General features: G+C 36.6%; 3 protein-coding genes across 12 annotated transcripts; 1 reads left to right on the top strand and 2 right to left on the bottom strand.

Moving 5' to 3' along the window:
* Nucleotides 1–3,306: 3,306 nt before the first annotated feature.
* LOC113697748 (OVARIAN TUMOR DOMAIN-containing deubiquitinating enzyme 7) lies at nucleotides 3,307–9,751 on the bottom strand. 8 transcript variants are annotated; one of them, XR_003449976.2, is made up of 13 exons: nucleotides 9,483–9,746; nucleotides 9,245–9,351; nucleotides 9,057–9,147; nucleotides 8,211–8,360; nucleotides 7,971–8,032; nucleotides 6,881–6,965; nucleotides 6,588–6,737; nucleotides 6,319–6,439; nucleotides 5,752–5,858; nucleotides 5,549–5,646; nucleotides 4,351–4,491; nucleotides 4,206–4,253; nucleotides 3,307–3,761 (listed from the first exon to the last, which is right to left on the bottom strand). XR_003449976.2 is itself a non-coding variant. In XM_072057237.1 (12 exons), the coding sequence occupies exons 1-11, from the start codon at nucleotides 9,531–9,533 to the stop codon at nucleotides 4,365–4,367; spliced, it is 1,149 nt and encodes a 382-aa protein (XP_071913338.1). In that variant the 5' UTR covers nucleotides 9,534–9,746; the 3' UTR covers nucleotides 3,307–4,253; nucleotides 4,351–4,364. The 8 variants fall into 8 exon arrangements, 7 of the variants coding, with proteins under 7 accessions (XP_071913338.1, XP_027073126.1, XP_027073127.1 ...); XM_072057237.1 differs by having other exon boundaries at nucleotides 3,307–4,253; XM_027217325.2 differs by lacking the exon at nucleotides 4,206–4,253 and having other exon boundaries at nucleotides 9,483–9,745.
* A 5,064-nt stretch (nucleotides 9,752–14,815) lies between these two features.
* LOC113698174 (filament-like plant protein 7) lies at nucleotides 14,816–21,271 on the top strand. Its single transcript, XM_027217887.2, has 7 exons — nucleotides 14,816–15,030; nucleotides 15,791–15,873; nucleotides 15,946–16,067; nucleotides 17,176–17,314; nucleotides 17,434–19,855; nucleotides 19,935–19,992; nucleotides 20,594–21,271. Exons 3-7 carry the CDS (start codon nucleotides 15,969–15,971, stop codon nucleotides 21,071–21,073), a joined length of 3,198 nt encoding a protein of 1,065 aa, XP_027073688.1. The 5' UTR covers nucleotides 14,816–15,030; nucleotides 15,791–15,873; nucleotides 15,946–15,968; the 3' UTR covers nucleotides 21,074–21,271.
* Nucleotides 21,272–21,484: 213 nt separating this feature from the next.
* LOC113698175 (protein IN CHLOROPLAST ATPASE BIOGENESIS, chloroplastic) lies at nucleotides 21,485–23,984 on the bottom strand. 3 transcript variants are annotated; one of them, XM_072057236.1, is made up of 11 exons: nucleotides 23,627–23,984; nucleotides 23,430–23,513; nucleotides 23,197–23,271; nucleotides 23,053–23,095; nucleotides 22,922–22,979; nucleotides 22,615–22,782; nucleotides 22,478–22,540; nucleotides 22,304–22,398; nucleotides 22,144–22,246; nucleotides 21,905–22,015; nucleotides 21,485–21,792 (listed from the first exon to the last, which is right to left on the bottom strand). In XM_072057236.1, exons 1-11 carry the CDS (start codon nucleotides 23,946–23,948, stop codon nucleotides 21,652–21,654), a joined length of 1,263 nt encoding a protein of 420 aa, XP_071913337.1. In that variant the 5' UTR covers nucleotides 23,949–23,984; the 3' UTR covers nucleotides 21,485–21,651. The 3 variants fall into 3 exon arrangements, with proteins under 3 accessions (XP_071913337.1, XP_027073689.2, XP_071913336.1); XM_027217888.2 differs by having other exon boundaries at nucleotides 22,144–22,225; XM_072057235.1 differs by having other exon boundaries at nucleotides 22,144–22,398.
* Between the last annotated feature and the right edge of the window lie 1,386 nt (nucleotides 23,985–25,370).

Genomic DNA, 25,370 nt, shown 5'->3' with positions numbered 1-25,370 from the left:
GATACTTTTTAACCTCATCCTTAGCAAGAACATGGTTAAACCTTGGACTTTCCCTCTCGACAAAATTCGAGAGGTCGTAGATTCTTGGCCATATCCCTTTACCGCTAGGTTGAAACTTTAAAGACACAGTCCACGTTTCGATTCACCGGGAAAAGCTTGCTATTCTGTCGGTTTAGCCGACGAAGTGCTGAGAATCAGAATAAGTACATAATGGAACGATTCTTCTCTTGCAGCGGGAAAGTAGTACGCGCGTCTTGGAGCACTTGTGCAGTAAATATTCGCGCGTTTAATAAAAATGTCCCTAATCAAATTATATGCAAAGCTAGCTAGTTTCTGCTCATCTTCTTCTTACTATTGAACATGGAGATCAACACGGACAGAAAATGAATAGGTTAACCCCGCCCGGCCCGGCCTGAAAACTGATTACATTTACATGTACGTACTCGCTGTCTTTCTCAGCCTGCAGCGTATCCGACACGTGTAAAAAAAAAAAAAAAAGTACAAGCCTCGCGTAACAACAAACTTCAAAGCCCTGTTTAGATGATTGCTGTTTCTAAGAGTTTTAATATGTATGTATATACTATAAGATTAAAATGTGATTTAGAACCGTGTAGTACAACGTAAAAACAACCACCTAAAATTTTACTTTGAAATGTAGCAATCGATCCGTTGAGCTGGCAAAGGCTGTTGCGGCCTATACATGGCACGTTTGTTCTTCGCATTCACGTAGTGCTGCGATTTTAATCAGCAGCAGTGCCATAATTATTACTGGAAGACAAAAGAGAATGAAAGGGTGGCTCAAGTAAATGGTTGTTTGATAATGCTAACTGTTAGTAACTGTGTGCAGAGCTACAAATGGAGGCGATGAGGATTGATGTGGTTTATTTATTTATTTACGTTTCTTCCTTCCTTTCTTTTTTTGGGAGAGAGAAGGATGGATGTGCTCGTAAGCTTTTCATACCTGATTGTGACTGAAAAGCTTAACTTTTAGAAAATGGAGGACAGATGAGATGAGTCATGAGAGCGAATATAAATGGGGAAAATAATCAAGGAAAAAGATGGGAGGTGGGAAAGGAGTGGGGAGGTATTCTTGTTTTGTCGTAGTATTCGTTCCCATCCAACGTTTGTTTCCAAGACTTTCCATGTTTGGAAAGATTGACGACAATTGATGCATACAAAATTATATCTATGGGGTTTCTGAGTGGCCACGACGATGCTTATCATTCTAACCATTCCTTCCCTTTGCGTGGTGTTAATGTTAGATGGTAGAAACGAGAAAGGCAGCTGACGATAAGATCCATACTGTCCCCGTTAGGTAAAGCCTCGCCTCCTTCCTTCTCTGTCGATTTCCTTCACCTTCATTATCACATATGCCCATTACATGGTCCCCATTTTATGGGGGGGGGGGGGGGGTTTTCCCACAATAATTTATAACATGATTATTGTTGAAAAAGTTTCAGTCTGGTGTTTAAGATTAAAACTCCAGAAATTTAATTTTTTAAATTCTACATCTGCCTTTCTTTTAGGGAAAAAAAAAAACAAATAGGCATAGCTGCCTTATCAACTTAGTGGTTTACGTAGTACTTGATCAAATGTTTGACAAAGATGAGGTTGTCGAGGCAAGCGGAGAGGTTGTAGATTCAAGCTTCAGTAAAATTTATGTAGCAGTTCTTTTTTCAATTCTTTTTTTTTTTAATTTATGTAGCAAATAGAAACTTAATGACAATTGTAAAATAGGTTTACCATATGAATTGCGCCCCATAGCCAAAATTCTTTAAAATGAACATTCTCTTGACTAATATATGTAAAAAGAATGACACTCATGTATTTTCTTTTCTTTTTTGCTAATAAATTTGTTACGTACAATAAGACAACAAAGGCGCACCCCCCCCCCCCCGCCCCAAAAAAAAGAAAAAATGAAGCCTTTCATAGTTAACAGTACCAAATGCATCTTTCACTTTTCTTGCCGTGAAGTGAAGGGCTGATTTTCTCCATCAAGGTCTTCCTCACTCTTGTCATGCAATTCCAGGTGAACTATCTTACCATTTGAATAGGGATACATTGTCACGATCTTCTTTGAGTACAATGCGAATCTTTATTGAGAAAAATGCCCCTAATATATTGGCCTTTTCTTTTTATTATTCCCATTTCTCTTGCTTATTCTCTATTTTTTTATTTGTTTTTTTTTTTTTTGTTTTTGGGTTATGGGGTTTACTCTTTTTCCCTCTCCTGGTACGCTCTAAGGAAAAATGAAAAGGTCAAAGAAAAGATTAGAAAGATATATCTTTGAACCAATATCTATCACTTTGGCAAGGATTAAATGGCTACTGAAGAAGTTTAAGAGAAGAAAAATCATAATTATTTCAAGAGTTTTTAGGGTTATTTTAGCCATCTCATATACCACTATTGATACTACGCCCCCCCCCCCCATCTTCATGACTTTCTTTTGCTCGGCCTCCACCACCTGGTCCACCTCCATGCTCATAATGGCAAACGAAATTCTACCGAGATTGGTGTAGATCTCTGATGATTTATCACATTCCCAAAAACCAACTTGTCCACTAACATTTCCATTAATGTATACTGCTTCGTTACCTTTCTTAATCTCTTTGGGTCTTTGCTGCTTTTGCAAATATGTTAACAGTTTTCAACAACCAGAGATGACCGCGAATTTCCAGTTAAGGAAACCGGACGATGCTTTATTGTCTAATGATTGCGACAAAGCCTGGAGGAATCTTCAATGTTTTGTGCCTGCTGCCTCTGGAGTTCGACACTGGACTAAAAACGTCAGCTACCGATTCAACCCCGCATAAATAAGAGGAGACAACAACGTGGTTTTCTAGAATTGCGCACGTTTTGGTCTTCCAATCCCGACATTTTTCGCTCTCTTTCTTTTGGCTCTTCAATCTGTCAATTTGCAATTCTCCTCTCTTCCGCGGAAATCTCTGCGATTGACTCCTGTAGCGGAAATTTCTGCGATTGGAAATTAACTCCAGGACTTTCTTAATTAGGGAGTCCCTTTGTCATTGCCATTTTAATAGCAAGGGTTTTTTTTTTTTTGCGTCCTATAAAAAGAATTTTAATTTTAGTCTTCCTTGTTCTGACTTCTTTTTTCCTATCCTTTTCCATTTCTACAAAAACCATCCCTTAACTAATAATATGGGCGCAATAATTTCCTAAGAAAATTTTTTGAAAAAGAATTTGTGCAATGTAAAAGGCATTATTATTCCTTATAAGGATGGTTTTGAGCAATTTAACAAACCAACACCTAATCTTCCCTACTAAATTGCTAAAAATCCATCTAGATGGGCAAAGAGAAGCGTTTAATAAACTTCTCAAAAGGAAGCGTACATCTCGACTCCGGGCATCGGATTTCAACACTATCTGTTACCCTTGGAAAATGAAATGATGAGGGAAGGTCGTTTCACGTATACAAGAAATCTACTAGATGAGATAATCCACAAAAAAAAAAAAAGTTAAAAAAATACAACCGCAAAATCATGCGATATTGGCATTGGGAAGAAGGCTAGATCAGGATAAAACAGAATTTGAGAGGACAGAATTTGGTCCAAATGGCGGGATAGATTCATTTTCCTCTGAAGGCTGGAATGCTATAGACATCTCGCTATCAGCTAAGCAATCTCTTCCTTGCGCTGTTGCCCAGCAAAGGTACGTGTGATCCAGATTCGGCCTTTATTGTCACTTGTCCTGAGGTCCCAAAGCATTACACAAGTATTCCAATTAATTAGCGCACCATGAACCTGGATAGGAAAAAGTAAATAAAATCAGCAAATTTGTCATTTCAATAGCAGACCGTTTAAGGCTTAAAAAATGAGGGACGGCTGAAGGTATTAAAAGAACGTGGCCATATGGCAATATTTTACAAGCTGCCTCTGAAACTGATCCAGCCAAAATCAACAAAAATTCAAATTCCCATGTGAGTTCTTACAATGATTGTATGGAACTTTAACGTCGGCAATATCTAATAAACTGGCAGCTGGAATACCTTGGATAGAACAAATGATACTCTCAGGAATTACCATCCTTCAATAACATTCAGAAATATCAACACTCCCAAAAATTTGGATATGGATGCACACGGACTCTTTTCATGAGCAGCATGCTTAGCTCTAATGCTACGAATTATTCAACACAGGTTACTGGACACTATTAAATCATACAGAAATGGTGCAGTGGCAAAATACCTGAAAAAGAAACTCATATGCAAAGTGCACGCGTATCAGGTAGCCCTCCTTCAGATTGATCATGATTCAAATTATATTTTGAATTATACAACACAGGTTACCGGACACTATTACATCATACAGAAATAATGCAGTGGCAAAATACCTGAAAAAAGAAGCTCATATGCAAAGTGCACCCATATCAGGCAGCCCTCCTTCAGATCGATCATGATTCAAAACATTTTTTGGTGCTTTCTTGCGTTGCTTTTTGTCTTTTCTATCATTGCCATCATCAACTGATTGTTTTCTGAAAAGATAATATGTGATCAGCGTTAGGAAAGGAAAGGCAGGTTTATGCTGCATGGAGAGGGGTGAAGAAGAGTTCCTGGAAAGAATATATTTCGCTCCTCATTTCCTTGGATTTTGAAATACTGTAATTATGTTTCGGATGACATCTGAGTTTAGACATATTTACACCCGGTTGCACGTCCTCAGCTCAATTTTATACTTATGAGTTCATGAATACTCTTCGTCCATTAAGCTTTATATACCTAACAGTTAAGCAATGACCAGCTGTGTTCTCCACAATGAAATGGCTGTCCTTCAAAATCTTCTCTTTAGTTCTTAAAGTATATGAATATCACAGAAGAAACCAATGTCATTCTTCACTAGCCTAAAAATGCTTTAATCAACAAGTCTAGCATTCCTGCGAAAGATTAAGCCTGAGTTTTCAAATCATCCTGATTTAAGTTTATAGACCCCTTGCATCTTCCCTTGTGTATTTCTGGGCAGACTAAAATTTCACATATGCACTTCCACTTCTACTAAACCTTCTGCCTTGCTCTAATAAACTGACTTCTATTTCAACTTTAAATACCGATTACTTCTATGAAATGAATTCCATATATATCAATCTCAAATATGACGCATTTACCTGCAAACATAGTACCACCATACATAAATCCATTAATTTTTGGAGAGTTGTAGGATGAATACTCATCCAAAGGTCAAAGTTCAAGTATGAAAGATGGCATGCAACAGAACGAACATGGTGCACGTAGTCCAGCTAAAACAGAATAGGTACATTGCAGGACTGCTGAAGTGTTCCGTAATGATAATGTTGCAATAAACCATCCAAACTAGATTGTAACAAGATTCCCCTCTAGAGCCAAGTTGCCTGATGATTTACTTCCAAAGGAAGAATGGCAGCCATTGCACTGCATAGTATCCTAGAACTCGAAGAAGCAACTTTGACCAAACTCATAACACGAACCAATTTATGGCTTTTGGCTTTTAAGTACCCAAAATTTTGATTTTGTAGGAAAATCCAGAAAAACTAATTAAGCGGTATTCAGGAAGCATACCCCGAAAATCTAGCAGAAGATTTTCCAGCAACTGATCCACAGCAAGACTTGTATTTCTTTTTTGAACCACAAGGGCATGCCTTGTTTCTTGGAATTTTCTACAAAAATATCAATGGAAAGAAATGTACCCTTCAAATGTAGCATAAGAAGGAGAAGGGAGAGCATTAAGAATCCCAATTCTTATAACCAAAAAGTAATGAAACCTTGTCATCCAACGATAAGCTATTCTCAATCTGAGTCATTTGTGTATTTCCAGTCTTTTTTTCATTTTGCATGCTTTGCTGCTCAAGTATTTCACTGTCATGCTCACCTGGCCATGTGAAAATGTAATAGTGCAGCACAAAAGGAGGTTCTTAGCTAATAAGACAAACCAACTGAAAAAGAAAAAGTATAAGGGAGAGAGATGACTTGTTAAAAATGGATATCTGTGTAAGTTTCTAAATCCATTTTCTTCTTCCTTTTTCCCTTTTAGTATTTGTAAGTTTGGGCAGGGAAGGAAGGTCAAGTGAATTCAACAAACAGAGGAATTGTTTGGCAGTGCAGTAGTAAAAATTAGGATGAATACTATTGAAAACTTCAATGCAATACGCCAAACAGAAGTCTGTCCCAATAATACTAGCTGATGCTAAAAGTAAGGCTGCAATAGCTTTAGACCAGACACAGAATAAAAGAAGAACAACAAAAGGATTTCGGAAATGCGAGGCCTACTGGGCTGGATACAAGATATGATCAGAAGGGTTACATTAAAAAGGGAACTAACTGGCCATTACCATGAACAGTGTTTTCTGAAATATAAAGCTGAACATTTTCTTGTAAACTCTCTTCAGAATTTTGTTGAGCTATTAGATACTCAATTGCAGCATCAGCATCGCCACCTACTTCTTGTAAAACCTGGGTTTTAGCTGATATTAGAAGGAGGGAAAGATTTCCCTGAAGCTCCATGAACTTAAAAAGTAATTAGTAGAAGCAAGATAGGAGCGGCAATGCATGCTTATGAAGTACGCAAAGCTACAAGGTAGAACTTCTTCCCAATTATTACCTTTTTAACCTTTTCAACATCTTCACATCCACTTCCTGTCACGACCATTTTAAGACACCTTGGCTGAACATTATTACCAGCAATGTCTCCCATAGATTTCGTGGTGGCACTTTTTGCATGATGAGATGTCGCTGAAAGATCAGCATCAGCCTTTCATATACTAGAGGTTATCAGACTTCTAGGAAAGATGTCAAAGAGACAGGGCAAAAAGGGCATCCAGGTCATATGGATCAAATTATGAATTTTCATAACAGAGGAAAAACAATGAAACTAAAGATGATAATGACAGAAACCTTGATTACAATTGGCCTTGCTGGTCCAGCACAAGTGTCATCCTTTGATCTGACACTGTTGTAATGCTCTCCATCATGATAAGAACTGCAAACAGATACACAAGTTATGCTGCCGATACCAAGTATCTCTCAACAATCAACACGGATAAAGCATGTTTTCTGTTATCTCATGGAATAAGTAAATGAAGATATGCCTAATGGAACAATTAAAACGAAAACAATCCTAACTAGTGGCTTTTTGGAATCTTCAAGGTCAGAGTTGGGATTACACACTGCTGCCAGCCAAATGGAGATCAGGATGTGAAAGAAAGGCAAGGAAACACAAAAGTTAGAGACCTTAATTTCTTCTACCAGAATGTAAAAGCCCCAACAAAGAAATTAAACAGATTAATGTCAGAAACAACTTTCATCCAACCAATTTATAACAGATAATGTGATTAAGTAACGAAGGAGTTACTTCTTCTCTCTTTACATTTTTGCTCTGGTAAGACTTGTTGCTTGTGGCGCTTTACGAATCCATCTAATTATCATTAACTTGTCATGCATGTCACCTCCCACTTGCTTCTGGCATGATTGAATTTAATATGTTAAAATTAACTGTCCGGCGGCAAAAGATTTTTTTTTTTTTTTGGATGGAACTTAAGTCAATATTAATCATTACTTTTTGGCATAGTAATAAAATATTAATCTTTGAATATAACTTATTGAGTAGATACTAGTCTAGACTTGAACAACAATCATGCGTGCAACCAGAAAGTAAAGAAAAGCACATCCTTGCAATCCAAGTATATTCAGCACTGGATATAGACTATTTCGAAAAGTGAAGAATATATAACCAACAAAATACTTTTTGCATAAAAACCCAACAAAACCAATTCCAACCCCAGGCACTCTGCATTGCAGGTTTGCATTGATAATAGAGATTGGCTTGTCTATAAATTTATTCCCCAATTCAAGAAACATTGACAAGCAGTACCTTTGACTCCTCACCAAAAAAAAAAAAAACGAAGAAATACTTTTGCTAACAATGGCTTGAAGGTCCTGCATAGATTGGGCAAAGGTAGCATCTGAAAATCATGCTTGTGCTTACAGATGGATCATTTTGGCTTCACAATTGTCAAAATTCTGTATGTACCAGCGAGGAGAAATATGCTGCAAAACACATGAAGGTTAATCAGAAATCTGCTCATAAAGTACTAGGAAATAACTTGTGACAACTTTGACCCAAGGCACCACTCAAATGCAGATCAAGTGATGGTAGGTAAACTTTTTTCATTGCCTGTGGTCATGGAAAAACTTTAACAATCTGTGGAAGAAGAAGAGAGTTTACTCGGTGAATGCATATATTACAATGAGTGACAAGCGAAGCAGCTTGCAATTCCATATGTCCTGCCCAAGTCCCATCCTTTTCCATTGACTGACAATATTCATCAAATGGTACCTCATCCTCAATAAAAGGCTCGAACATTTCTCGATTTTTCTGTTAAATATAGCTCCACTAGTTAGTTAGGTACAATAACTTCTAGGTTCAGAGCCTATGGAATGTAACAGTGGACCAGGCAGAGCAAGAAAAGCCTACAATAAAGATGCCCAAAGAACATGAAAGCAGGTTTACTCAAACATCAAATAAACAGAATGCTACCTAACTAACAACCCAAATCTACAAAACATACACAAAATAAGTGTGATATTTGACATCATTATAAAAACAAAGAGTCTCACAAATTGAAAAAAATTATACTGACATCCTTTTCGACGTAAGATTCAGTTAGCCTCAGCTTAAAATCATTTAAAGGAAAATTTCAAGGCAATTGAGAACACCTAATACAACTACTAGCTTATAAAAAATATAACCAGCTGAGTTTGAGCTGTTGAGAACGAAATATATGACAAAAACATAAATTGTGTATCCTAAGTAACCATAAATGGAACAATTCTTTAGTGTAATTTCTCCAAATGACCTACTTGATTAGGATGAGAAACATTTAGATACCGTTTAAAAAAGCAGTCAAAGCATAATGTTCTCAGTCCAATTTTAAAAGCAAGACAAGACTAAACAAGCAATCCAGCAACAGGTCCAGAAATTTTTCAAGCCCTAACTCAACGCTCAAGTATTAATTTTGTTTCTTTAAGCGATGGATATTAAGAAATTAAAGGCATCGGTAAAATACTATACCATTATAAAACGGACTACCATATTCCGATATTTCTCATGCTCTTCCTCATTGCCTTCCAATTGATCCGCTAATGCTCTGCCCAAACAGCAACTACTTTCTCAAGTTACCACAATTACAATTACCAATAAATGAATACTGACAAGGGGAAAAGATAGGATACCAAGAAGATTATCAAATTATCGCACACCTGAAGAAACAATTACCATCTGCAGTGACTTGAATTATTTTTAGGCCCAAAGCATCCAGCTGCTGCTTAAATTCAGATATATCAGCTTGCTTTCCAGCCTTTTTTATCTGTTGCCAAAAATTAGGAAAAAAAATATGGAATTAGAAAACTAAAGAGCATTAGGGTTTTAATCAGAGCATTTCAATCAAAGTTCAAATTAGACTGGTTATATGAAATACCGGGGGACTTTATCACTTACGTGGGCAGATTTGGCAGTTGGTTTAGATTTTTGGTGCTTTGTTTTAATCATACTTTCTTAACTAAAAAAAAAAATTTGGCGCGTTTATGATGCAATTTTCCCAAATATTGATTCTGGAAGCTTTTAAAATTTAGGGCGGAGCAGAAAATGGAGAATTGAGAGGGTGAATTTTGTGTTTCCGAACCAGACGTCCGGTTTAATTCCGTTTATCTTTGATGCCAGAATGGCGCGACGGCTGTCTTCTCGTTTTCAGGACATCATCACCTCTAAGCCCTGTTGTACACGACTAACAAGTTACTTTGGGCTTTCGCTAATTCTTTGGGGCCAAAGGCCCAATTGGTTTAGCGAAAATTGAAGTGGTCATCATATAAGTAATTTAACCCCAAAAAGATTTTTTTTTTATACTATTTACGTGCCCTAATATAATAAAAAAAAACTTGGCACACAGTTTTAAAAATTTAGTAAATTAACCTATTGCGTGTACTTTCGTCAAAGGGCGTGCAAGAGTCTCCCATAACCCAAAGTCCATCGATAAGAACATATTATTATATGACTATAATTGGACTTTTAAACGCTTCTCCTTTTCCTTTTCTCCTTGGCCTTATACAAAATTTAAAATCTTCCTTGAACTTAAAAAAGGGGAAAAAAGAGAAAGAAAAATAGAGTGTATATTCAAAGGATGCGTGAATCTAAATATATCTAAATAGTACTTACTGTATATTAAATTTCTTAAGGGAGCTGCAAATGGGCCTGTTCAACAAGGCCGAGTAGTAAATAAGGTTGGGCTGAGTTAACCAAAAATCTAGGTTCTGCCCCTTCGAAGTCCAGCCCGTCTACTAATAGTGAATTAATTATGTACTGGCAGAAGAGGCACACTTTAGGGGTGAGTAAATCGAAAACCGAGTTTCTTTTTCACAATAAAATGGTAGGATTTTTTTTTTTGTCGGTAAATATAGAAGTTATTAATACAGAGTTTAATTTGCAGAGAGAGAGAGAGGCAAGTTATTGGAATTTTTTTTTTTTTGAAAGGAGGTTATTAGAAGTTAGAATAAAAGAAGTTGTTGAAATTGGATAAGTACTATTAGTTTGTTTGTGGTGATTTTATGCACTATAAATTTTTACTTATTTGGATGTAAAACTGAAATAACAAATAATGACAAAAAAAAAATTTAAAACACCAAAGGAAAGGCAATGCTCATACTTTATATGTGGAGGAAAGACATGTTAAGTATAATTGAGAACGTAAGAGTAATGAATAAAACAAATGACTATAGTAATGGGAGGTGGTTGATGATGGGTACTTGGTAACACATTCCCCAACTATCTGCAACAAATTTGTCTATTATATGCCAGGTACACCTCGGTAGGTACTAGGTAGGTTCTCTATTCAGGTTTCTTGATTTCTGATTAATATTCGTACTTGAATTGGAAAATCATGTTTAGAGTAGGATTTCATTGAAAACAAAGTATGGTAACTTAGAGCTTGCTACTTCATCAGTTAAATAATGGTTAGACTGTCATTTTCCCAAAACTAAAACGGTGGCTGCTGCGCTTTCATGTGTGATTTATCCTCCAATTTTGCAAGACACTGGCCTGTCTTCTGGGCCAAAAAACCCTTACATTCTCTAGATATTTTATGATGCTCATTGAGTCATTTTGAACTGACACTAATTTAACAACTACTAATTTAATTACACACTAATTCACCGTCTAACTTTTTTTTTTTTTTTTTTTTTACGGGGGTAAGGGTAATGGGTTCAATCATTGCATCCCACCGGTCACTATTTATGACTTTCTCCTCTTAGATTAATCTAGAATAGGTTATACAAACTGTTATCGTTGCCGATAAAGAAAAGATGCTACTGTTTCCTTGCTAAATAGTACACTGTGTTTCACCAACTCACCGGAATTACAGTAAAATTTTTAACCCCAGTAGTTGGTTGATCCAAGAGAGACAACCGCTCAACCGCCCTGCCAACAAGGTCTTTGTTGGCTAAGCATGGAGTTCTTTTCGCCTGTGACTGTGAAAATTACCGCGCAACGTTTTTTTTTCATCATTTATCTCACAAAATGTCGAAAGGAATCAGTCAGACGACAGAAGAAAAGTATACTTAACAACATCGGTTCTGAATTTTGCTAATAATGTGGTTCTTATTTTTTTTTTTTTTTTTTAAGGCGATTCGACAAATATCGACTGGACTACTTATATGCAGAGGTGAATTATGAATGGTTCTTATTTGATAATCAACTAAGGTGGTGGTAGAACAATCCTTAAGTAGAAAATTCGACAAAAATTAGCTAAGTACAAAGAGAGATGCCCAAATGGTACGTTGGATCGCGGAAGAGTGGAACAGAAGCATGCCAAAAGATTATTGTCAGTGTCACATAATAAAGTTTTTGAGTCACCAAAAGAAGCGAAGAAAAAGGGGCCCCGGCCGTCTGCAGAGTCAATTACTATCGTGATTGATAAAAAGGTTAAGGAAGACTCCAAAAGCGGAACGAGCAAAGCGAACAAACATTGACAATGGATTAAGGCTGAAAGCATCTGTCGGAAAGGCAATCAATTGTCGAACCACCAACAGCAAAGTCGAATTGATGGCATAACTTTTGCTTGGACCTAAACCTTGAGGCCTAATGATGATAATTAAAAGCTCAGCTGCACAGCCTGTTTTTAAGTTTTCAAACCATTGCTCAAAAAAAGAAAAAAACTCTCAAACCATGGATATGTATTGCGGAATTTCACATCAGTAGGCCCTAGCATCTCAATCACCACACTCATCCAAGTTTGTTGAAGCTATCATGAAATCGGATGTAACGTTACTTGATGCTTTTAAAGAAACCCCAACAATCCTTTAAAAAAATAAAAAAGAAACGCTAACAATTAAAGAAAAAGGTTCATTTTTTTATGGAGTAAATTGAACAACGATCCCCAAACTATTATTTTATACGTTTTTAACCCTTAAACTATATCATGCATCATTTAAATCCATAAACAAATTAGTATGTAAGTTTTTGGCCTTTATGTTAATTTTTGCTATTTGAGCTAAGTGAATGGAGGGAGAGAGGAAGAAGAGGCAATAGGTAGTCTGTCCTTTCTCTGCCTTTTTTTTTAAAGGTTTGTCCCTCCATTCTTTTATATATATATGTATATATATATATATAATATTTCTTTAAAGCGCAAATAGGAGGTCTTAAATCCAAAATCTCTTACTTACGTCCGTTCTAAAACTCTAAAAACTTACTTATTAACTTGTTTAATAGGATAAACAATATAGAGTAATACAGTTTAAGGGTGAAAAGTGTATAAAAGTAATAATTTAGTGGCCGACTAGACAATTTACTTATTTTATTTGGTAATGTGAGCACTTTGTTTTTTTGTCTTTATCAAGTGTAAGCATTGCACTTCTAGACGACTAAAGCCATATTCTATTTTTTTTTAATTAATTAGGAGAAGCTGCGATTGGTTGGTTAACAAAAATTATGAATTAAAGGAAAAAAAAGAGAAGAAACACTATAAACTTTGGTTTATGAGTAATCTTATATACACTTCCAGTGTATACACTATCACTGTTAGATTCATGACATATGTGTAAGAGTTAAATTTAATACACTGACAGTATGCTGCAATATTTTAACCATAAGTATTGCCCACCTTCCATGTATGAGTTGTACGTAATTTATGACTATTTTTTTTTTGGAAAAATATAATTTACGACTTTATGTATCTATCAAAGAATTAGACTACAATTTACTACATTATTGGGTTAAAAAAAAAAAGAGAATGAGACTATACAGCTTAACCAATCAAAAACGAGACTGGTTTACAAGTATTTAGCTCAGAATACATAAAGCAGTTTGCAATAAAAGTACGCGCATATGCAGATATTTGCATAACCGCCACTTCTCTAAGAGTAGGTGCTCTATTATTTTATCTAAAATCTTGACAGCACCGACACAGGATATTTTCACCAACTTAATGCTCTCTTTTTTGTTACAAAACTAAAAACTTGGACTTGGCAGGGACGGTTGTCCGATCGATGTCCCAGAGCAGTACAACTCCCTCCGTAGAAATTGTAATTCCTTCTAACTACTTTTACATATTTATAGTAAATGGTACGATATTCTGTTACTGTTTGTGTGAATTTTCTATATAATCATTGCATGTTTGTTGGGAAATTTTATAAATAATTCAAGTAGAATTACAAATTATTCGATGAAGTTACATTTTATTTAAGAACGACTGATTTGACAATCTTCTTTGCCCCAAATCCTTGAGGCGTGGGATAATGAGTGTGTTTGAATAGTAAATTATTTGGAATAATTTTTTAAAAATAATAATATTTTTTTAATATAATACATATGAAATAAAAAGATAATTAAAAAATATTTGATGATGCAAGGCAAATAAATTTTGACAAAAAATACTAGTAGTTAAAGATTGCTCCAGAGGTCAAGGGTTCAAATCTTGTCTCCCATCAAGGTGTTTCAATATGAGTTTTATTCTAAATCCGTACGTGCATCCGTCTTATTTGATGGTGATTCAGTTTCTATCATATTTTCCTGACTAGATTCCCCTTCCCCGTTCCTTAGAAATAAGAGTAGGTTAGACATGCGACCGTTGCGACAAAAAATGAAAAGAAAAGGTGGCTCTAGAACTAGTAGCATCTGATTAAATAATTACACGTGAGAAAGTATTCTCCTTTTTTGAATTACTCAAATACTAGTTAGGTGGTTTGATCAGGACAGATACAGTACACATGAATCATGTCAGAATTGACAAGGACATGGACTCCCCCTCTCGGTGTCCGTTAAACCAAAGCAACCCTCGGAAAACAGCCCTTCTTCTTTGGGTTAATTTGTTTTTGGCGCTCCAACGTAGCCAAATATCCCACTTCACCCCTGAAAAGTGGAAAAGCTAATCTCATCTCCCGGCCAATTTTTTTTTTTTTTTTTTTTGTTTAAAGCAGACCTGTCGTTTATTTTGATAGTTAATACAAGTCCTTTCTCCAATATATAGACAATATACATGTACTACACCCTTTTTCAGTTTAAATGGTTTTCTTTCTCTACTCTTTTCTTATTATGTAATTCAATTGGGTAGGAAGGATAAATGGGCTATTTTTGTTGTGTACTCTACTTACCTAAATTGGAGCCTAGTATGGAGGCATTTTTGTCGTTTGAAGGGTCAAATTACAACTCTTTCGTCGAGGACAATTACAACTGTTGATGGGCTAAAAATAGAATAAAATAAAAATGGACCCTTCATCCCAGGTACCTCGGACCGACCCGCATCATTTCCGGTTCAATCCTAAGCTAAAGAGGACTGGACTGTCCCTCTCACCGCCACCAATAAACGCCAAGCTTTACTTGTACTCTCTCTCTCTCGATAAAGTAGTGAAGTGTGCATTTATTTACTCCATTGCTCCCTTTCTCTTAAGTCTCAACCACTTGTACGTACTTTACTTTCTTCAGTTTGGTTGACAATCTTCGCGAATGCTTTCCTCTTCCGAAACTGTTGTTGGTTAAGATGATCGCATTGCTACGAATCGTGAGTATCTACATATTGTCTATCTATGGCGCTTGATGAAATAGGCAGCTTCTCACTTATTTTTTGTTCCTTAAATTCATAAAAATAGGAACTGTTGTCTTTTGCCTCGGGCATTACCTTTCCTTTTTCTTCTAATCTTAGCTTGATTTGATCTGCGTCTTGTTATTTTCAACTACTAAGTTTTTTTTTTTTCGTTGGCGTCATGTTTTCAGGTATTTGTTTAGTTTATATCTTCTTGACGTGTGCTTAATTAGTCTGGACGAAAACTGCCTCTGCAACATTTTATTTAGCGAAGGTGATGCTTCGCTGGGTGTTTTTTTTTGGGGGGGGGGGGTGGTGGGGTTTGATGTTCTGACTTGCTCTAAATAATGAAACGCGCTTTGTTGAGTTTTAATTGTTCTTACATTTTTGCATCCGCGCGGAAATTACGCTTTCTGGAATGGTTCGTATGCTTATACTTAAGAGAAAATAATGTTGGAAAACTGTTTCTGGTCAGAACAACATGAAGCTGCTAGCATCTAAATAAGATTGAATTCTAGTAATTACCCTCTTTTAGATACGAGTAAAAGTTACTAGAAGACCTTCAATAATTTGTGACTACGGCCTTTTATTTTATGTCCTTCAATTCTGATAGAAGGAGCAACATTTTATTTATTCGTTTGCTTATATCTGTAGACGTTTAAATTTAACGTTCATAAGGACTATATGTGGATTGTATTTTCTCAGTCGCCCCCTTTATAATGTTTTACTGCTCGTGCAGATCAGAGATTTTTATTCCAGGTCTATATAGTCCAGGAAGTTAACTCAACTCAAGCACTCAACCCTTTCATTATGCTGGGAAAGGTAATGCTGGACCATGGAGATTGTAGGCTCCATTTTGGGCAGAATTTGATACATTTTCTTATGCCATTGCAGTGCTGAACACTTTATCAAGTACAATGGATCATAAATCATGGCTTTGGAAGAGAAGATCTACTGAGAAGACCATAATTTCCGATGACAAGACAAACCTTTCTTTGAGCAGAGGTGAAGAGGAGGTAAATGTGTCATGATTTCTTCGATTAGTTTGCTTCTATCTCATGTCATTGTCTATCACCTATATCAGTATATCCAAATGATATTGAACAAACACATAAGCCATTCTGATCATTATATTTATGCAGTATTAAAATACGTAAGTGCTAGACAAAGCGTTGGCAGATATGGAAAGAACCCTCCTTAGCCTATAAAGAAGCTTGTGACTGTAATCTTTGGTGGAATTCTTTGTATGCTAACTTTCAATTTGCTGATTAAGAACAATACCAGGCACAATTTCCTTTTTCTCTGGGGTGCAATGGGAGCTGGATCTTTAGAGCCCTATGAAGTTTCTAAGTTTTTCGTAGAAAAACAATTGATTTCATGACCTTAGGATGTAGCTACCCCTCTTATACATACATGCCAGAGTTGACTAGCAGGTTGAGACTTACTGTTCAATTATTTTTTATAGCATCCCTAATAATTCATGGTTGATAAAAGTATCCGCCATTAGTCTCCTAGACGGACAAGCAGCTTACCAAAATGCTTATATTCGACCTCGAGATGCTTAACAATGCATATGTTTAACCAAAAGATCTAGTTTTGTACTTGAGTCAGTTGGAGAGAAACGATTATACTTTTTGCAAAACTTATCCTCTTTAATGTTCTATCAAGATTTGCCTGAAAAGTCAAGGCTTTATTCATAGTAGTAGTCGTCAATAATATTAGGCTGGAAAAGAAGAAAAAAAAAAGAAAAGAAGAAGCTCTGTCTCATTGGAGTTCAGGTAGTTCAGCAAGATTTTAGGGGAATCATGTGATAATATTTGACTAACTAACTTGCATAATGTAGATTAAATCCAGGAGAAAATGTCAAACCGGAAAATTTGTAGATAGAACTTGGCCTGGATGCTACAGTATTTTGCAAGTATCCACTTGCCTTATTCAATTAGTTACCCATGCTCAATCAGTTGCTGATCAAAAGTGTTGCATCTGAACTATGAAGTCATTTTAGCGGACTATCCCACCTTTCCTATCTAATGCCTTTCCAGAAGAGAATGGTTGGGGGCCTGGACTGTAGCTATTCTTTTAAGAAGAAACTGTTTGCTGATCACATAGTTTTTGCTTATGCAGACACTTTTGAGTGACAAAGCACAGCTTGAACTAGATCTGAAAATTTTGAATCACAAGCTTTCTTCTGCCATCTCTGAGTGCAACAACAAAGATGATTTTGCAAAGCAACAGGCAAAAATTGCTCAGGAGGCCATTGCAGGTGAGCTCGCTCATAATAGCCATTGGATTTCCAACTGTGTACATTCTTCAGTCATACAAGTCTGGGTATTGTATACTTCGCTGCAATTTTTCTAGCTCACTGATAAAAGAGTCATTTAGGCTGGGAGAAGACAGAGACAGAAGCATTATCTTTGAAGCAAGAACTTGAGAAAGCTTTACAGCAAAGATCAGTTTCTGAAGAAAGGTTACTTCATCTGGATGCAGCTCTGAAGGAATGTATGCAGCAGTTACGTTTTGTTCGAGAAGAGCAGGAGAAAAGAATTCATGATGCTGTTATGAAAACATCAAAAGAATTCGAAAGTACAAGATTTGTACTGGATCAAAAGTTAGTGGAGGCCAATAAAAGACTTGCCAAAGTGGATGGTGAAAATGGTCAGCTCAGCAAGGCACTCTTGGCTAAGGAAAAAGCGATTGAAGAATTACATAAGCATACAACACAGATGGAGGTAGACTTTAGTTCCCTCGTGACCAGACTAGAATCCACAGAAAAAGAAAATGTTTCTCTGAAATATGAGGTTCGTGTGCTTGAGAAGGAACTTGAGATTCGAAATGAGGAGAGAGAATTTAATCGCCGAACTGCTGAGGTTGCACACAAGCAACATCTTGAAAGTGTGAAGAAAATTGCAAAGTTGGAATCAGAATGCCAAAGCCTACGCATCCTTGTCCGTAAGAGGTTGCCAGGCCCTGCTGCCTTGGCAAAAATGAAGAATGAAGTGGAAATGTTGGGCAGGAATCAAGCTGAAACAAGGAGAAGAAAGTCCAACCCTTCTCCAGTCAGTCCAATGGATATTTCGGCGGATATGGCTTCTGATACCCTCAGGCAAAGGATCAGTTTCTTGACTGAGCAATTGTGTTTTATGGAAGAAGAAAATAGGACTCTGAAAGAAGCCCTTAACAAAAGATTGAGTGAACTTGAATCACCAGAGCAGCTTGAAGGACACGAGACAGCAGAACCAGAGAAGAACAAGCACTACCTACACACTTTCTCTGTGGCGTCCATGTCTGATATGGGCAGTGATGACAAAACCAGCTGTACTGAATCTTCGGCTTCTGCTTTCATATTGGAGCTGGAGCAATTAAGAAGTGGAAAACAAATGGGCACACCATCCAGCAGAACAGTTGGAGCTTCTGACATGAGTTTGATGGATGATTTTGTTGAGATGGAAAAGTTAGCTGTTGTATCAGCAGAAGATCCACCTGGAGCTAGTAATCGTCTAGCGGAAAATGATGCAACCCAGAGTCCCTTGAGAACTCAGCCTAATGGTGCAATGATTCCAGTATGTCATCTGTCTAACCTATCAGTGCCCAGCCACCAAATCCTGTCTCAAAATGTATCACCGAATAAAGCTCATATTTTGTTCGAAAGCATAATACAAATTGTTTTGGAGCAAAGCCAAGTGTTGAAGAGAAAACCAAGTGAAATACTTGATGAGATCAAAGCTGGTTTGCCACAATTCTGTCATCCAAATTTTCAGCTCACTGACAAAAAGGAAAGCTCAAATCAAGATGATGCTTTATGTGTCACAAAAGACATGTCTGAGAGATCTAGTAATGTTCTAGAGGAAGATTCTTCTGACAAAGGAACTTGCAATACTACAGCAACAAAGAGCAGCCAGAAAGTGCAGCTTAATTTAAACAAATCATTACATAAGATCATTGAACTCATTGAAGGGATCAGTATTCCACCCCTGGATAATGGTAACACAGAGTTGTTGTCAAGAAACTATGACAATTTATTACATTTTAAGGATACAGAGACTCCTACAGGCTATATTGGTCGTGTGTTCCAGTGGAAAGCTTCTGAACTCTCAACCACTTTAAAGCAGTTTGTTCAGACTTGCAGTGATTTGTTAAATGGAAAGTCTGGTCTTGAAACATTTGCGGAACAATTAGCATGTACTTTGGAATGGATCATGAACCATTGCTTTTCTCTTCAAGATGTTTCAAGCATGAAGGATGCAATCAGAAGTTATTTTGATTGGGATGAATCAAGAAGCGAAAGTGAAGCTGATAGTGGAGCAACTAATCATGTCTCAGAGTCCAACAAATTGAACATCCAAAATGGAGAGAAGTGCACCTTGCCCCTTGTTTCTGCTTCAAACGACGAGCACAGTCATTTTCAAGTTGAAGAAGTTCTGCCTAATTTTAGAAAAGAATTTAGAAGGTTGAAAGATGAATTGCCGAATAAAGAATCAGCAGAGAATGATTTCGAAGGGAGACTCCAATTAGAGGCTATTAAGAATGAATCCCTGATTAATCAACTTCAGGAATCAAATAAAACAAGCAAGACTTTGCAGGTGGAGGTAGAATCTCCTAAGCCCATGAAGGAAAAAACAAGTCATCAAAACCAAAAGCATAAGCAGGTAAAGGAAGCACTTGAGAGACAGCTCATGGAGACCAAAAATGAATTGAAGGAAGCTTGCGAAAAGCTCATGTATACAGAGAAGGAGCTGCCAAACCAAAAAAGTTCTTGTCAAAAATTGAATGGGACATATGACGATCAAGAGCTTCCCATGGAAAGGTACAGCATTTTTTTTCCTTTAATGTGAGAAATTATTACTTGTAGGGCCTCTCAGAGTTGTGAAATGTGCAATTTGCAGCATGGTTGAAAAGGGAACTGTTGATGGTATCGCCAACCATGGAAGAGAACTTCGAACTGTAAGTTCCTACCCTCAGAAATGATGATTGTGTCTTGTAATTATCTTAGCTTACATGAGCTTTCTCTGAAAGTATTTAGGACTTCTGCACTGATAGATAAGTTATTGCAAGTTAACAAGTTGGAAAGGTCATCAAGTGTGTGTGTGTAAGTTTTAAGGAGTCTTTTGATGTCATCTTTTCGGATAACTGTAGTCAAAATAGTGAGACCCTGTAACTTCTTGGAGCAGTATTATAGAAGCAGAAAAGATGAAAATCAAAAGCATGTCCAGAGTTACTAGAATTTCAAAAAGCAAAATAAATTATAAGTGTTCTTGCAGTTATCTCATTGAGAATAACAGATTTCTATGTTTAGTTCTCTTTCTGGTTTTCCTTCTCATAATTAGGTTGAGCTTGGCAACCTCGTAAACATTATGAGAGCTCTTATTCTGTCCAACGCAACAGCAGTAAATAGGAGTAAGATTAAGTTAGCTTGTTGAACTGTTTTGAGATCTTTCCATAATTCATAGATGGTGGCATAATCTTTACTCAGTCATTTCTCTCCTAGTAATAAACTGGAAAATATCGTGATTCATGAATTTCCTTTGTTGCTTTGAATTTGTAGGATTGGGAGATTGTAGCAGCTTCAGAAAAGCTGGCGGAATGCCAAGAAACTATCTTAAACTTGGGGAAGCAGTTAAAGGCATTGGCTTCACCCATGGAGGCTGCCCTTTTTGATAAGGTCGTCTCTAGCCCTTCTAATCCTGTTGTTGCGACCATGACAACTCCTAAGAAGAATACTCGCCAGCGGTCATCTCTCCTAGATAAAATGCTAGCTGAAGACAAATATGAGACCGAGGATCTCAAGTCTCCTAAAACCAAGGAAATTATTCTAGAGGGTAATAGCTATTCTGTCTTTGGCCCGAATTGGACAATAGAACCTCCAGAGAAAGTGGCAAGTTCAAATGGTGTTAATTATTCAAATAATGAAGCTGAGATTGGTTCTTTGGCTATTGTTCCCAGTAAGAAAAGGGGAAGTGGAGGATTGCTAAAGAAGCTGTTAAGGAGAGGGAGAAACAGCAGTTGCAAGAAAATAGTTTCATAAGCTGGACTAATGCTGAAATTGAAGGGCGGAATCCAGTAACAGTGAAAATTGGTTTAATTTTTTTGGCTAGAATACTACAGTGTGATTTTTGCCTTGCATATCTGTGTGTGAGAGAGATGGTGGGTGTCTCTTTGTTACTTCTATTGTATATAAATTCAAAAGAATACATTTCAATTGAATTAAAATTAAATTTTTTTATTTTACCAAGAATACAGCAATTTTGAGAGGAGGAATAATTCAGATCATCTATGTTCAACACAAGAACTTGCATGGATAGAGCATTCACCGAAGAGAGTATTCAAATCTTAAGTTGGTCATCGGACAGAGAGAGAGAGTTTGCTCTCTATAAGTGGTTTTAGGACTTTTGCAGAACTCAGAGCCAAAGGCCTGCTTGTGCAGTTGACTTGGGAAGACACAGAAACTTGGTCTTGAATTCAATTGAATGTTATAATCAACGTCATAACATAAATCCAAAATATCATCCTCGGATGTAATTCCGGAATTGTAGGCGACGGCAGATTACAAAATTGGAAATGTACATGAAAGCAAGATATGCATATGCCAAAATCAACTTCAGTTCAATTTCTGTATAGCACAAATTTGGCAATTTCATGGAGCCCAGCTTCCTGATAACATTCAGCAATCCGCTCCAAATTGTCATCCCAGGTGCCTTCCACAGAAGCCAAATCCAACAAGAAAGCTGCTTCATCCAGAGCAACCTGTAAATGACGGAAGGTGTATACACACACTGAAGCACACGCTGCCAAAAGGTGAAAGAGATATGTGAACTAAAACAACACAATACGGATCTAGAACCGTTTCAGGTTTTACCTGAGCGGGTTCCTTTCCCCTTTTTATATCTTCTTGTCTTCCCTCTTTGGTCACTCTCTCTTTAATGTACTCAATTTGTTCATCATCCCACCGGGCAATGCTCGCAACTTCCTGAATAGGGTGAAAGTAGGCAAACATGCTCGTAGAGTTTCAATCAAATGTCAAAACATATCAGCAGTATATGCCATATAGAAGATAGAATAGTCAAATATTGGGATACAAGTATAACTGACACTTACATGGTAGTTGCAGCCTAGAGTCCACCATGGTGATTTCAAAGCCACCCTTGCAGAATCTTTAGCTTCTAGGTTCCGTCCAACCCTGCGATATGAATGCAAGTCCCTTACACAGAAAGAATAATGCGCTGAAAGAAGCAAGGCATGAAAGAAATATACAGACTTCAACAGCACTTCAGAATTGACAACAAAGGGCCGTCCAAATCCTGGAAAATGCTCCCTTTTGGTATAGAATTCCCCAGTCACCAATGCTGAAACCTTCCACCATCATATTCACATCAGCAAGTATGTCAAAGAAACATGCAGTGAGACTGAGCAGCAAAAACGATTTTCTTACATGGTCCCCCTTCTGGAAATGATGCTTGATTTTGCGTTCTAAAATGTCTGGAAACAAGCCAACCTGGAAAAGAATATCCAGTTAGCACCCTTTGTCAATTCTACCATTCTTGTAGCATGACAGATGCGTGGTGCTACCTTCTTCATAAGATATGTATCCACACTCGAAAGCCCAGATGCAGCAAAGTCACCCTTCTGGTAGAGTTTCACTCCAGCACCAACAGAGACATGAAATAACTCATCATTCCTTTCTTGGGGACCTTTAATGTCTTCTTCTGCCAAGAGTCTGTGAATGTATTGATCCACCTGTATTTGGACAGATAACAAAGCAAATGAAGGGAAGCACAATAATGCAATCTTGAAGACCTAAAGCTAATGAATACGACAATAACATGTAAAGCAACATACTGTCCCCAGTTGAGGATGTGTAACATCTCAGACTTACATTCTTGGCTAGAAGCCATACCCCATACTTCTGTACTTGTATCACAGGCATCTCCATCCTAAGGATGCTACAAATTGAGATCAAGTAATCTAAGAAGAACATCTCAGCAAAGAAGATTTGAGTTACTTTACCCAGTCGGGGCAGTAGGCCATCGCAGCAAAGCAGTTACAGAACCTATACACAAGCAGCAATGTGTAAAGATAGAACATTGGTCTCAAATCAATATATTTGGTTTATTTTTTTCTTTTTAACTCAAACACAAGCCTTATTCACACCTGAGGTGTTTTCAGACAGAGGTATAGCAAGAGGAATCAACCCTCGCTTGGCTCCCGGAGAGATTATTGAATCGCCTGCTACCAGTCAATACATCAGCCTGAAAATTTCTTAGTGAAAAATATCCGCAATCCATTAAATCACGGATTACCAAAAACTATGATTCACAAGCCAAAATTTAGCCTGATGGCCCCATTTAAGCATGAAAAAGTGTCTGATGAAAATATTACCTTACCTCTAACCTTAAGCATTCTGAGTAGATTACTCAAATGCTGTGGAGGTTGAGTGGCTGCTACTTCTTTAATAAATGAAACATGGTCTGCAGTAGAAAGCAAATAAAAAACTATTTAAGCTGCTTAATCATAGCACTACAACTACGAACTGTGTATTAACCAAAGCCCCTTTTTATGTTTTGGTTTTCTGTAACTGTACCGGGAGAGGAAGAGGTGTAGCACCGATATGTGGGGCTGCAGCGATCAACGAGCATAGGTCCAATTGCGGCGGCGCGTGGACCTCCGAAAGGCAATCCGCCGCTGGCCTTCATATCCCTCCTCCGGCCACGACGGAATATCGGTGGGTCGCGTTTCTGCTCTTGAGCTTCCAATCCGTTATTCCGTGTAGTTTTGGATAAGGCTAACATCTTCTGGGCCTGATATTGATTTTTAACGTCTACACAGGTGGCCCAATTTCTCTTCGGATGTGATCCCAGTTCTGGTTCCTCATTCCTGACATCCTTTGTTGCACAATACGACATAGAGGATAGTGTACTATTTATATCAAACTAGTAATTTGATCCCGTGCTATGCACGGATTATATTTCATATCAAAATAATATTATATATATTTATATATTATGGTACAGAATAATATATATATAATAAATATTTTAAAGAAGTGTATGCTTAACATGTTGCAAAAAATTTAATTTATAATGATTTACATGATAAAGGAATTGTTAACGCATTTAAGGAAAGGGTTAAGTTGGATAGTAAGGTAAGAAGAGTTTTCTTAAAAAAATTAATTTATCAGTACCAGATAAAACATATTATATTATACCCATATATCAAAACTTATAATATAAAAAAATAAATTATAACCAATTTATTTTTTTCCATTTTTAGAAAAAAAATCTTTCTCCTGCTTTGTATCGCTAAAATTGTTGACTACATTTAGATTAGCATTTTTCATAAATTTTAACATATATTTAAAAAAAATCTATGTAATATACTCCCTTCGTCCCCACTTTGATAGTCCTGTATTCCTTTTTCATCTGTCCCAAATTGTAGTCCACTTTCCAATTGAATAATATAGTTATATTTTAATTTTCCTAAAATACCCTTATTCAATGTAAGTAGTTGTTACTATAAACCTACCCCATTTAATGAGAGTTGATTTTTTTTTTACCATTAATTCAAATTCCCATAAAATTGTACCATATTTAATGTGAGGGTATTTTAGAAAAATAGCAATCTAAATTTACTTTTCCAACAAAATTAACTATTTTTTCTTAAACTGTATGAAAAAAGAAACGGAACTATTAAAGTGGGGTGGAGGGAGTATGTTTTTAAATTTCTCAAAATTATTAAAAATCACAATCATTTCCCTCTTCTCTTATCCGCCAGTTAGTCATGAGATGCCTCCTACGACTTTTGTATCTTCTATCATGATACCACTCTCTCTATTATTTTTTTTTGTCATCTCTGTCATATCTCTACAATCCTTTTCTTTTTCTCTTCCTTCTCCGCCTATACCTATAACCCATATTTCTTCTTCAATTTTTTTCGTCACTTTTCAATTCTTCACCATTTTCTTCCCTCCCTCCTTCTCCCATACCCAACCTCTAAATTCACATCCCTGTGACCCAATATATTTAACTTTACCTATCATAATGAAAATATAAAATTGAAAATTGATTACAATGGTTGCAATTATTATTATCTAAAAATGGAAATGAAAAACTGATAATCTCTATAATATCCTCAAGTACTATAATCAATATGTATATATATATATATATATATTTGACATAGCAAATACATATTTACATATGAAGACAGCAATAAGAATACATAAAATAATTAATGATACCGAAAGTTATCCTTAATGTTTGGGTTTTGCACTCTTATTCAAATCTGATCAGAGTTAAATTTGGGTCAGACATATACAAATTAAATAG

The sequence above is a fragment of the Coffea arabica genome, chromosome 7c (genome assembly GCF_036785885.1).
Source record: "Coffea arabica cultivar ET-39 chromosome 7c, Coffea Arabica ET-39 HiFi, whole genome shotgun sequence".
In the NCBI taxonomy this organism is placed as follows: Eukaryota; Viridiplantae; Streptophyta; class Magnoliopsida; order Gentianales; family Rubiaceae; genus Coffea; species Coffea arabica.
This window is presented reverse-complemented; position numbering and strand designations above follow the sequence as displayed.